Source organism: Rhagoletis pomonella, unplaced genomic scaffold, assembly GCF_013731165.1.
Source record: "Rhagoletis pomonella isolate Grant_MI unplaced genomic scaffold, Rhpom_1.0 Rhpom_scaffold_00004, whole genome shotgun sequence".
Lineage (NCBI taxonomy): Eukaryota > Metazoa > Arthropoda > Insecta > Diptera > Tephritidae > Rhagoletis > Rhagoletis pomonella.
Genome location: NW_023458558.1, coordinates 27400680 through 27413906, shown reverse-complemented (window position 1 = coordinate 27413906; position 13227 = coordinate 27400680). Strand labels below are relative to the sequence as shown.

Below are 13227 nucleotides of genomic sequence, written 5' to 3'. Positions count from 1 at the left end.
ACTTTCCAAATGTTCACGTAAATTATTTTTTTATTTCCACTGTACATTGATTGGCTCTCCTAAACTGGCCACAGGTCATTGGAAATCTTAGAATTAGTTTTTAATTTAAAATGCCTTCGATTCGCTAGTTAGTTAAATGAGCAAAACCAAGTAAGTATGTATGTAGTTGCAAAGTGTTAGAGTACCGAAAATATGTATGAATGTATTTAAATATATACCTAATAATTTACATACATGCATACATATGTATATATGTACATGTACATAAGTACATACATACCTGACCCTACATGACGAATAAGTGGTAAAAGCAACAAGCTGAGTAATTAACCTAAAATCGGCTGATCTGCGACGACCGCTTCGGAACAGATTGGTGCAAGCAGAGCGCCGAAATTTGGCCAAAAAACACCCGCTGCCACAGCTACAGGGAGTTTACTAAGCAAAACGGCAACAACAATAATACGAGTAGCTACAAGAAATCTATCATCGAAACGGAAAGCGTAGAAGTGCAACCATTCAGCATATTTGTTGCGGATGCTGTGGATTCGTTTGCGGTTGGTGGCATGGCGGGCGGTGACTTCATGTTGAACACGGTGAAATGCCGTAATGATGATGTACTCTTGTCAGGTTCATCAGCAGCATGACGATATTGTTTCTTAGCTATAAAAGAAGTGCACTGCGCCACAGTTCATCAGTTCAAAGCAAAGCTTCAAGCAAATCAAACAACTTCAGTCACAACAACCACAACTATCCCCAAAAAACCCTAAGCAACGAAATGCGTGGATTCATTGTAAGCATTTAATCAGACGATTACTTAAAGGAGCTCATCTCATTTCGTCAAGCAATAATTTTAATAATTCTTTTTTCACGCCCGCAGGTTTTGTGCTTGTCCGCCGTGGCCGTCGCCGCGCCGCAAGGCTACAACTATAACCAAGGTTCCGCTGGTGGTAGCTCCGGCGCTGCTGGTCTCATCTCTCAGGGACAGGGTTCTTATACACAGTTTGGCCAGTCTTCCGGCGCAGGCGGTGCTTTCTTCCAAGGCGGAAATGTAGCTGCTGGTGGCGGTGGCGGTGCCGGTTTCTTCAGTCACGGTGGTGGCGCTGTGGCGCAACAACAACAAGCCATCGTTTCGAAACGTTTCTTCATCCACACTGCGCCCGAAGAAAACGATGAACAATACCAGGAGAAACACATCACCATCGGTGCGCCACGCAAGAACTACAATGTTGTGTTTATCAAATCGCCACACCGCTCGCACAAGAAGGCTTCGATCAAGATCACGCCCGCCACCAACGAGGAGAAGACTGTCATCTATGTGCTCAACAAGAAGACCGACGGCACCGAAATCGATGCCCAAGTGCTGGAACAGCCCTCAGTCACCACCAAGCCCGAAGTTTTCTTCATCAAGTACAAGACCGCCGAGGAAGCCCAACATGCCCAACAGGAAATCCAAGCGCAATACGATGCGCTCGGCGGCAGCAGCCAGGTCACCGACGAGGGAGTCGCTCCAGTCAGCTCTGTTATTGGTTCTTTGGGCGGCGGCGATGCTGCTGGAGCTGGTGCAAGCGCTGGCGCTAGCGCAGGTGCTGGCGTTGGTTTCGGTGCTGGTATTGGCGGCGGTATTGGCGGCGGTATCATCGGCGGACATGGCGCTAGCAATGCTTACTTGCCACCCAATTTCAAATAAGCTGAGATAGTTGTTGTTTTGTTGATTAGTTAGCACTGTTTTTGTTATGTTCGTAGTTGTCATTAGCTTTGCGTTTGTACTCTATACTACGTAAGGAATTGTTAAATTTGATTTTCTTTTATTACGCTTTGCGTTGTGCAGACTTTTTGTTTGTCATTGCGAAGCTAAGAAATAAAGAAATTTTTGTAAATATTAAAATTAAAAATTTCTTGCAAATCACTCCCGTTGCGTTGCGCACCAGTAAGTAGTGACCCAATCGCGCAACAAATAATAGTTTTAGCCATCTGTGTGTTTCACACAGTATTACCACAGCACACATTGGCCTCGAGCGGCAGCTTTGACCGCCTCCAACTCAACACTCAGTTGGTTAGCATTATTTGAGCTGATGTTGTTGGATGCTCTCTCCCCTTCACTACCGTTTTCCTTATCTGTGTTTTATTTGTCTTCGCATGCAACGCGCACGTCAATCATCCGCGGTCAGCTATATGAGCGACAAGCAATAAAAAAAAAACACCCATGTTAACAATGCACCATATGTGCTCAGCTATTTCCCTTTTCACTTTTTTCTTTCACAGCTAAGTGAAGAAAAAAATTAATTATTTGTTACGAAAAGCAATACTGACAGCTTAAAATTAATTTATTATTTTGCAGCGCAACAAAATGTGTGCTGAGGTCAGCCGGTACCAATAGGGGATTATAATTTCTTCGACAACTAAGCAAAATACTTGCTTGGAGCATACAATAGCGATTACAAGTGGGTTACAGTAAAAAAAAAGATTAGTTGCTGTGTGCTTTTCACATCCTATTGTGGTTAACATAGACGCTGAAGTCTCTATTGAACGACAACTAAAAATTGGGATACTGGATAGGTAGGTAAGTAGTAGAGGTTTGCATAATCCAAAAGTAATTCTGCTGTGCACTGTAGCAACGCCTTTAAAATATATCCGCGCCTCTTCGCACTCATGGCAACTCTAGAAGGTTCTCATCTAATGTTCTAGTTCCCGGGCATCCGAGTATTTTACAACCCGAGCATACTGACCGGGTAAACGGCTCAAATGTGAAGAAAATTTGAATAGAAACACCACCAGATTTTAAATTAAAATATTTTAATGAGGTGGTTGGGGATATTGTATTCAATGAAATATATTTTGTTACAATTTGTATCAAAGTATACATATTTTTACAGAGTTGCCACGCGTTAAAAAAAATTAAAGATATTTAAGATAATTTAATTTAGCTGTATATTTTAGTAGAGTTTCCTCCGGTCTGAACTAACAAGATGAGTTACACAAATTTGTGATTTTGAAATAGGCATTTTCGTATTTTAAACGCCGTTTTATGTATTAGGTTTAAAAATTTATCTTGCGTACTTGAGAAAAATGCCTAAAAGGTATAAACCTCTGGTTAAGCTATTTTTCATTTGCGCTGACGTCAAGAAAGAATTATGTTTAGGAGCTGAGTGATCACCGTAATAGTAGCTTAAACGTAAAAAAAAAGCAATTTTATAATTTAAATTTAATAAAATCGTTCAAAGCTTAAAGAATCGCAGGTATTTATATTCTGAAGATTTACCATATTTAATCGATTTCTAATTCCTTTGTAAATAATGGTTTCAAGTCTGTGCTAATATTTAGCGATTTCGACACGAAGAAGAATGTAACGCAAACTTTTGCACGAAAGCGAATGTAATTTCTTTGCTTTGGGGGATGCTTAAGTTGCCCAATTACAATGTCTACGCATGTCCATAACCTTTCAAGTTCAGCGGTCGTTTAACAAATGTGTGTATTAATAATAAGATTATGAAAGCCAACTTTTTCTGTTTATTGTTAGTCAATAAAAGCTCCGTAAGAAAGCACACACATATGCATGTCTATATGTACTTAAGGGTGTCCCAGAAAACAGGTAGTGAATATTTTTCTGAGATATGCATACCCACTATTTTTGTTTGTTTTTAACTTATACACATATAAAGTTTTATTGCTGTAAAAGTTAAAGTTTTAGTTTACAACTTGTACCGGGACAACCACAGGGTGGTACAAAATTTAATTTCGGCAACAATCGGCATGTTTATCGTACACATACAGTGATGCCAGATTGTGGGTAATCTCCCTGCTTTAGGGATATTTTGCAACAAAAATTATTAAAAGGGAAAAAGGGGAAATTTCAAATAAAAAGGGATTTTCTTTTGACACACTTATCGATGCATAATTGATCGAAATTCAAGAACTTTCGACATTTCGACGTAGTTAATCGTTCTAAAGATATGAAATGATATATAATTATTAAAAAGTATAAGCACAATTTCGAAAAATTTCTACTTTAACCAATTCAAGCGCTGAGTAAGAAAGAATATTTTCAATTGTAAATGGTGTTTCATATAAAAAGGGGAACAAATTATCTGATGAAATGTTAAAAAGCACATGTAGGTATGTGGTTAAATTATAAAGTCACCAAAAAATCATATCGTCATTTAAAGTTACCTTAATATTATAGAAAATAGTTTGTTCAAAATCTTGGGTTTTAATAAACACTGAAGCTAATTTATGAATGTAGTAGATGTTTTTAAATTATTTTATACCCTGGGTTCAACCCCCCGGACAAAGCAACATCGCAAAAAAATGTAGAAAAAAGGTTTTTTCTTAACAGCGGTCGCCCTTCGGCAGGCAATTGCAAACCTCCGAGTGTATTTCTGCCATGAAAAACAGCTTCTCATAAAAATACAACCGCCGCTCGGAGTCAGCGTAAAACTGTAGGTCCCTCCGCTTTGTGTGACAACATCAAAGCGCACGCCATAAATTGGAGGAGAAGCTCGGCCAAACACTGACATGTGTAAGCGCCAATCTATTATTATTATTATTATTATTATTATTATTATTATTATTATTTTTATTATATATACCAACATCACTTAAAACTGGTTATTGGGCATTTAATTTTTATGAGCTGCTAAAGGCTTCAAAATACCGAACAACCAATACTGGACAAATTCAGGAGATTAAAAGAAATACTAATAATATTTTTCGTTTTTGCAAATTAATAAACAGCTTCCCTGAAGATGACGCGGAAATGCATCGAAACGCGGAGGAGAAAAAATAAACTTGGTTTTTATTTTCAAACAGCGGCCGAAAAGCTCCAAATGCAAATACACAAGTAAATTTACTCCATTAGTCCAAGAAAAAAGAATCAAGAAATACAGAACATTTGGCGTCCCGTATAAAATAAATCAATTTCCAGGACAATAGACGAAAAGACAGGACAGGTCACCGTGAATTTACTATAACATATCGTGAGATAGTAATTTTCTCAATGCAAAAACCCACATGCACATTTCAATTTCCCCCCCCCCCCCAGTGCGAGCATTTTTTAAAGAGGCTCACATTATAGCTAAGAGTATATAACATACACATATGGGCAATTCAGATAGTAATGTTTCCTATCCAATCTTAGTGAAACGAAAATGATAGGGTCAAGTATTTTACTTGTTCCCATTATTACATAGGGAAAATTCTTCATCCCAAATTAGAAGTCTTGTGTTAACTTCGGTTTAACTTCTTAACCAAGAGTGCAACATCAATACGGCACAGGTTGTCGTCATCCTACACCAGTAACATATTATATGCATATATATACATACGTTATTGAGGTCAAACACAAATCAAAGTTACAGGTTACATGTATCGAATTTCGCTAAATTGTTTGGTATACCCTATATGAATGTGTACATATAAGAGTATGTATGTACATATAAAGTTACGCGTGTTTATGAGTGTACACTGAGGGAAAAAAATATTAAAATTAATCAGAAACGTAGTTGATCTTACTATACCCGGTACGGCATAGATCAATCTGGTAGCCTCATTGAGAAAAACTTGATGCTTAACCTTTTGATACATATCTTTGCAAATAGTTCAGTATTAGTTGAAAAATCATCTAACTCTGGGCAATTAACTATTTCAGCATGAAAAGATATCTGCAAAAGAAACATACGGACTTTGCATTGCTTTAAGCCAAATCAATTTTAAAATAGTTGAAATCAAATGGAAAGTCGGACAATCAACATGCTGCTTGCACACAATTCAAACTGAACATTTGAAAACACACTTATATATTGTGCCTGTAGCTGAGTACGCAAAGTTGCATGCTACAAGTAGTTGCGACCAAGAGTGTCCAGGTTCAAATCTCATTAGGCGGAACATTTAATTTTAAATTTTTAATTTCGGGTTTTCTTGGTTATGAAAAAGCATCTGTGAAGTGCAGAACGAAAGCGTATTCACATGAAACATACTGACTTTGAAGAGATTTAAGCCAAATTAACTTTAAAGTAGTTGAAATCAAATGTAGAGTCAGATAATTGACTGATGCCTAGGCCATCCGTGCCCGGTACGGAAAGAAACACCAAATCTACATAGTTGAATATCTGACTTTCTTCCTTGGAACGAACTGTTGGTTTTGACATGGCGATATCCTAGGCATCAAACAGTTATCCGCCTCTGAATTTAATTTCAACTACTTTAAAATGCATGTGGCTTAAGGCACTTCAAATTCTGAATGTTTCTTTTGCAGATGTCTTTTCGTGCTGAAATAGTTAATTGCCCACAGTTAGATGATTTTTCTACCAAAATTGAATTATTGGCAAAGATATGTATCAAAAGTGTAAGCATTTGGTTTAGCCCAATGAGGCTGCTAGTTGATTTAACATGAATTTTAAATTAGTTGCTGCATAAGTAGAAATAAATAAATTTTTCTGAGGTAATTGGTTGAGCTAAATATGCCGTACTGGGTATGTACACTGATATATATATACTCAGATGTGGACATTCAAAAACGTGCGTGCTAAATTTTGGTATGAAAATATTATTTTTAAATACGAACAATTTTAAATGATTATCAAAAATAAGGTATTCATTTTTACTATGCATTATTTCCCTCAGTGTGGGCATGAGAAAACAGTTAAACTATGACTTTCTAAAGTTCATTAATTTTTACCAATTGGTTTTGCCAACGGCCTATTTAATTAAATAACTTTCTTAATTAGCTATAATTATTTCCGCTTAATGGTATCATGAAGTGCCAATGATTGCCAATTTTGGAGGATATATTGCTATTACATATTTACAATGTAAATTGCGCGTACAATTTATATCCATAGTAGATACATATAAATATATCAACCGTTTGTTGGAAAAGCACTACCACAAATTTTATTTAGGTAAGTTTAGTTAGTTATAACGAAATGGCAGCCCATCACTCGCATACAGGTTTTTTGACGTAGAAAACATCTTACGATTCGATATGGAGGCTATGCTCAAATGTTGTAGTTGTAATTTTTAGAGCTTCACGAAAACGTTTATTGCACGAGAAGTAGAGAAGCGATTTCAAAGAAAAGTATGGCGTTTCAAAGATAAAATTCCAGACCTATCGACGGATACATTTCTCTAGGCAATCGATTCGTTGTCTGTCTAAGAAACAATGGCAAATATTGGCTTATTTTGGGGTCTTTTTTGAGCCTTTATGGTGCTCTAGCAACTTATGATTTGCAGGTATAACTTTCATTTTCGGATATAGGTTCCTTGGAGGAATAAAAATATTATTGTGTACAAATTTTGTATAAATTCAACAAATATCAGGGATCTTAGGGCAGACATTTTTTTGAAAAAATTAGCATTTTTTTATTACCAAAATTCTCGAAACCCGCTCGAATAATTTGGTTTTTTTTTTTTTTTTTAATCAAAAATTCAGGTGTTTTCCCTTCGTTTGGTATATGGGAAGTATTGGTTGATATCTTCCAAGTATGTTTATTTGATTCAAATATATGGGCATAAATGAGTTTCCATACAACATCACTTTGTCATCATTTTGCAAACACGTGCATGCGATGAAAGAGAGCGAAGGAGACAAAAAGTATGTGTGTGTCGGTATTTCGGATTTTGAGTAACAGATGGCGCCATATTCATAGCCTAATCACAGCGTATGTATGTAAATATATTCATACGTACCAATGTTGATTGCAATTAGTGTAGATCTGTTTTTCTTTTAGTAATCTATGTATGTACTACATATGGATGCATAATACGCGAAAACATTTTCGTCATATGAGGTATCAAATTAAAGGGCTTGTCCTGTGCATGTGCAATAGCTTCTTAGTGTTTCAAAAAGAGTCTTCACCTGATAAAAAATTAAGTTCAAATTAAGTTTAAGTTAAATAAATTATTACACTATGAGCACCGATCGAAATGGGTAGTGATACACGTCTTGGCATATATCTATTTATAAGCTCATGGTACATTTGATTGAAGTTAATGTGGATATGATTCTCTATTACTATGTATTAATATTTTGCAATTCATATTGGTTTATTAAATTCGATTCAATACAATCAAAATAAATATTTCATGTGCTGTTTTTAACTCCCTATGAACATTTTGGCGAACGTTCGAAAATGACCTTCTATATCCATTATGCATATCGAACTGAGAACGAACTCATAGCCAACCTTAGCTTTCCAATGTTCATAGTGTATTGGAAATGCATTCGGAATGGGTTCGAAAAAAAAAATGAAAATCATAGTAACAAGAGAGGAAGTGATTTCCAGCTAATCGTCGAAGGGAAATAAAAGAAAATCACTCTCTTTCGTTAAAATGTCATTTCGATAATGGGCTGGATTTCGAATTCATAACGAAGGAAAAATACATGGGATAACGAAGGTTCCGTTTTGCTGGAGAATGGCCTAGTTCTCGAATCGAATACTAATCTATTCCACATTAGTTATCGAAGGTGAGACTCCAAAAATATATTGGGTTTTCAATCATTTTCGAATTGTTAACAAAGCCCCATGTTTATTGGGCTTTAATGTTATCTTAATAATTTCGTATTCAACGGTTTAGTTTAAGGGCTATGACATCGGCACAGCCCGCAGGCCAAGACGAAGGCGCTGGACTGGTCCTATTCCCCTATAACGGTCGGCTTCAGCAGGCATTGGCACATCTCAGGAAAATTGCTTTATTTCGATTACGTTAAATTTTCTGTAAAGCCGAAGAAATTATCCCTTTCTGTTTACGATTATTAACAATTTTCCATAACAAAGAGTCATTATCCCCACTATTTAGTTATGTAGCTATTTTCCACGATAAATAATTACGCTTGAGACAATCCACAATGCATCCCACAAATTAAACTGTCGACAACCAATCAAAACAATTTAAAATCCAATCAATTTCGCTCATTCCAGCACCGTTCTAACAGCGTCCTGTGCTCAGCTGTTAAATAATGCAATTTTTAATTTGAAATTCGATTTGTTTACGGCGCCGTTCTGTGGCAAACAAAACAAGTAATTATCACATCAAATGTGACAATTAATTATTCGACAATTGTCTGTATTTAAGCCCTTATATAATGGCAACATTCAATTCAAAATCTGTCCACAGTACGTGCGATGGTAACAAAACGTATTCGCGCATAGCAGACAAATAAATAATAGAAAGTAAAAGTACTTGCAGTTAACACAAACAAAACTCTAACGACCCAGGCACAGACTGTCGAAAGTGGTCATAGGTGATTTCCCTCGTTTAGTGCCGTTACGCGTCTCATAAACAGCAATGCCTGAAGATTTATTTAGGATACAACGCAATTGTCTGCGCCTAATGGGCCACCAAGACATCAGCGACAACAATGAATTGCCGCCCAGAGCAGAGCAAAAATCAAGACACTCGCTTTGCACTCGCCAATGTCAAATAATGAAGCATGCATTGTTGTTGCTCTTTATGATATCGGCACAATGGCCAATGATGGATTACATTATCTATCACATCGACGATTTACCGCTGGCGACGGCTTGTCTCAGCATCCTCTTCACCAATGTGCTGACGGTCATTAAGACCTCAACTTTTCTGGCCTACAAGCATGAATTTAATCAGCTTATGTCGGAGTTTGAGATGATGTACGATGAATGTGAGTATTTAGTTGGTGTAGCACAAGTAGACGCAGCTGTAATTAGAGTTACATGAATTTTACTTTTGACTTTTCTGCAGTGCACGAAGCAAACGCCAAGCGATTGTTAGTGGCGGCCAATGTCGGCGCAAAACGATTTGTCAAACTGTACTTTTATAGTGTCTCATGCACGGGTGTGTATTTCACAATCAATCCGCTGGTCGGCATGATTTGGGACAAGTTGCAGGGTAAACCGTTATTGCTGGAGCTACCGATGCCAATGAGGTACATATATAAAGAAAGATGGGATTGAATTTTTGAAACTATTGTTAGACGTAGACACTTATACAATTTAGACATATCGTTCAGATTTGTGGGATGCGTAGCTCTAAATTTTGAAAAAATCCGAATTACAAAACCGCTGGTAGACTTCTGAAATGCAGCCGATTTTTGATTAGGTCACAGGATTATAGCGGAATTTATTAGATACTTATGAATAGATCTGCTGAATAAAATCTCACCGTAATCCACCCGCTTCTTAGCATTTGGAGAACGAGAGTCCTCATACACGAATCGATGCCCATGAGATGTGCCCACATAGCACGGCACATCATAGTACGATTATCGTACCAATCCAACCGCCCTCGGGGAAAATACCAGATATGATTTTAAGAGAGTACGAAAATATCTGAAAAGACTTACATACAAAATCGTTTACTTCTTTTGACCTGATTGGATAATCGCCTGACGGTTATGATTATTTGATCCCTAACTCCACTTAATTCCCCCTACATCTTTACCAATTAAAATTAATACCATTCTTCTATTTTTCTCAGATTTCGCTTTGATTTCGAATCGACGCCAGGCTATCAACTCGCCTACGCCTATACGATTCTTATCACCATTGTAGTGGTGATTCATGCAACATCTGTGGACGGTCTGTTTGTTTCCTTCACCACAAATCTGCGCGGCCATTTTCAAGCTTTGCAACATTTCATAGAGACAAATACATTCGACAAATCTGATGCGCTTCTACAGCAGGAACTTCGCGCCTATGTTCAATACCATGTGCGACTGCTGTCGCTGGCCAAAAGCGTACAACGCATATTCAAGCCAATAATTTTCGGACAATTCCTGATGACCTCGCTGGAAGTGTGTGTCATCATTTATCAGCTGGTAACGGTGCGTTTGTCATATGGTTTTAATGCCGATTCGCTTCTATGTAACTTCTTTCTTTTTGCGCTCCTTTTTCTTCTATTTCCTTCCTTCTTTTCTATTTGCAGCACATTGGCGTTTTCATGGAAATGGTCGTTTATTGTACTTTTCTAAGCTCAATTTTGATGCAGTTGCTGATTTACTGTTACGGCGCTGAGTTTCTGAAAATTGAGGTACAAATTTTCCTTTTAATATATTTGAGAATCTATTCATTGCGCCAATATTAAATTCCGGAATTTATTATGCTTGTTCGCCATCGTTTGTAGAGCTCGGCCGTCGGTACGGCTGTCCAAATGTCGCAGTGGTATAATTTACCGCCTCGCCATCGTCATGTCCTGCGGCTCATTTTGCTTCGTTCGCAGCGTGAGATCATCATTAGGGCGGGCTTCTACGAGGCATCGCTGGCCAATTTTATGAGCGTAAGTTGTAGTTAGAAATGTTTATGTGGCTTACGTACGTAATTTTGTGGTGCAGTTAGTGGATAATAAATATTTTATCTGCAGATTTTGAAGGCCGCCATGTCTTACATCACTTTCATACAGTCCATTGAGTAACGCGAAAATTGGAAGCAGTTGAAATGTTCAGCACTAAACGAAAAACGCTACAATGTATACTTTATAAGGTTATTTATGTTAGGCAATTTAGATGATTTCTTTTGCGAATTAGTTTTTAGAGATTATCTAGTGCAATATATAAACACACTATAGTTTTACGCAAACGCGTCTTAGGAAAATAGATTGCAGTGTGTATGCGTAAGGCACATTTGATAATGAATTATAATTCTGATGTAGGTCAGGTGCGATGCTGACTTAGTATCAAATAGATTTTGTTGACGTAATGAACTAATGTGTATAGTGTTCCAATGTAAATTTTCGCTATCTCCGCAAAGTTTTGTGGTTATGCTTAATGCCGGACAGTGGCAGATGAGGTGTCGTACACTTTCCTGTGCCGATTAGCCAGTGCAAGTAAGAATTCGTGAGAGAATGAATACCTCTATACGTTTTATCGTAAGAAGACCATGTGAGCTTGGCGATTTCACAAGGGAGGTTTCCCCAGCATTCGTGTTTTACTTCTATGGTGCTGTTCACTGCCTCGAGTTTTGAGGTGGCCATTGGTATACTTACTATGTCCTTATCCGGAAATATGGGGAGAGTAGTACCATTCCTTGCTAATCCGTCAGCCTTGCGGCTACCTGCAATATTCCGGTGTTCAGGCACCCACATGGTTTGTATTCCATAATGCTGGGCCACCTTGTTTAAGGATATTCAGCATTAAGTAAGAGATTTCGTGTTGTGTAAATATATGAGTATAGCGCTATCAGAGCTGCTTGATAGCTAGAGAAGAAAAAACCTGTCTTTCCTCCTTAGGTATTCTTGCTAGGCGCCGAATTGCCTGCTGAATTGCCATCACTTCCACCTGGTATACGCTATAGTTGTTTTCTTCTGATTTTGTAGTCAGGGAGCCAAATAGATATTTCTAGTTACAGTTGTGGCGAGAAGACTCCTCCTCCGACCTTTCCGTCAAGTTTGGAGCCATCAGTATAAGCGTTTATAAAATTTCGTTTGTGGTAGCGCCTAGCGTTCCAGTCCTGTGAGGTTGGTGTGATGATTTTATAGTTTATGGTGAAGATATGTGATGGTATCTAGTAGTTAGTACTTGAAGTTATCGATATGGGCGCCATTGTTCCTAAGATTTTCGAGTGGCCGGATGTACCATGAGTCCAAAAACCTGCCTTGATGAGTCATAAGCCTGCAATAATAGCTACATCTGGCGAAAATACCCCCAAGATACACGGTAAATCGCCGCAACAATGGGTTCATCGCCTCGACCCATAGAAGGGGAGAGAGAACTGTGTTGTAGAATTTCCTAAGAAAAAATCTAATCAGTTAGATTAATATGTGGAATGTTTTCAAATGAGTTTCAACGGAAAATCGGGTGATGAGAAACAAGATCAACGGAAAAAAGGTCAGTTGGCACTATTTCGCGTACTGGTGCGAAATGAAGTCATTATTTCCTTTCCAAAAGCGTAATAAAATCCATTGGCATTATTACTCTTTCAAACATTAGATTTGCGTAGCTTCGCGGTGGCCCGCGAGTAATTCGGGACATGCGTCAGTCCGGTGAAGGCCGCAAGTTCATCGAAAAAGAATTAAGCTAAGTGATGGTTTTACCCGCTAAATAATTCTTCTATTGCGGAAATTATCATCTAGTGCTTCTGTTAAAGGCATTTTCTATTTCGAAAGCGGGGGAAATATGGGAAAATTTACAACTTTTCAAAATTTTTTTCTTCTCTACTTTATGGCATCAGTGCAAGTATGCTCTGCTCAATCCACAAAAAGAGCTGTTTTACCATATGAGCCAACTACCATTGGATCAGCCTTTTAAGTATTGCTGACAAG

At 37.8% G+C, this 13227-nt stretch overlaps 2 protein-coding genes across 2 annotated transcripts; both read left to right on the top strand.

Moving 5' to 3' along the window:
* Positions 1-775: 775 nt before the first annotated feature.
* Positions 776-1687, top strand: LOC118738441 (pupal cuticle protein 36). The gene is made up of 2 exons (XM_036469378.1): positions 776-790; positions 878-1687. The coding sequence occupies exons 1-2, from the start codon at positions 776-778 to the stop codon at positions 1685-1687; spliced, it is 825 nt and encodes a 274-aa protein (XP_036325271.1).
* Positions 1688-9282: 7595 nt separating this feature from the next.
* On the top strand, positions 9283-11382 carry LOC118738440 (odorant receptor 82a). Its single transcript, XM_036469377.1, has 6 exons — positions 9283-9634; positions 9715-9898; positions 10450-10795; positions 10897-11001; positions 11095-11247; positions 11332-11382. Exons 1-6 carry the CDS (start codon positions 9283-9285, stop codon positions 11380-11382), a joined length of 1191 nt encoding a protein of 396 aa, XP_036325270.1.
* Positions 11383-13227: the final 1845 nt, after the last annotated feature.

Excerpts from the sequence above, each read along its gene's own strand:
- LOC118738440 (XM_036469377.1), top strand. The coding sequence starts at position 9,283 with ATGCCTGAAGATTTATTTAGGATACAACGCAATTGTCTGCGCCTAATG. Across the intron at positions 9,635-9,714 it reads TGAGATGATGTACGATGAAT|TGCACGAAGCAAACGCCAAG; the intron begins GTGAGTATTTAG and ends ACTTTTCTGCAG. Across the intron at positions 11,002-11,094 it reads CTGAGTTTCTGAAAATTGAG|AGCTCGGCCGTCGGTACGGC; the intron begins GTACAAATTTTC and ends CATCGTTTGTAG.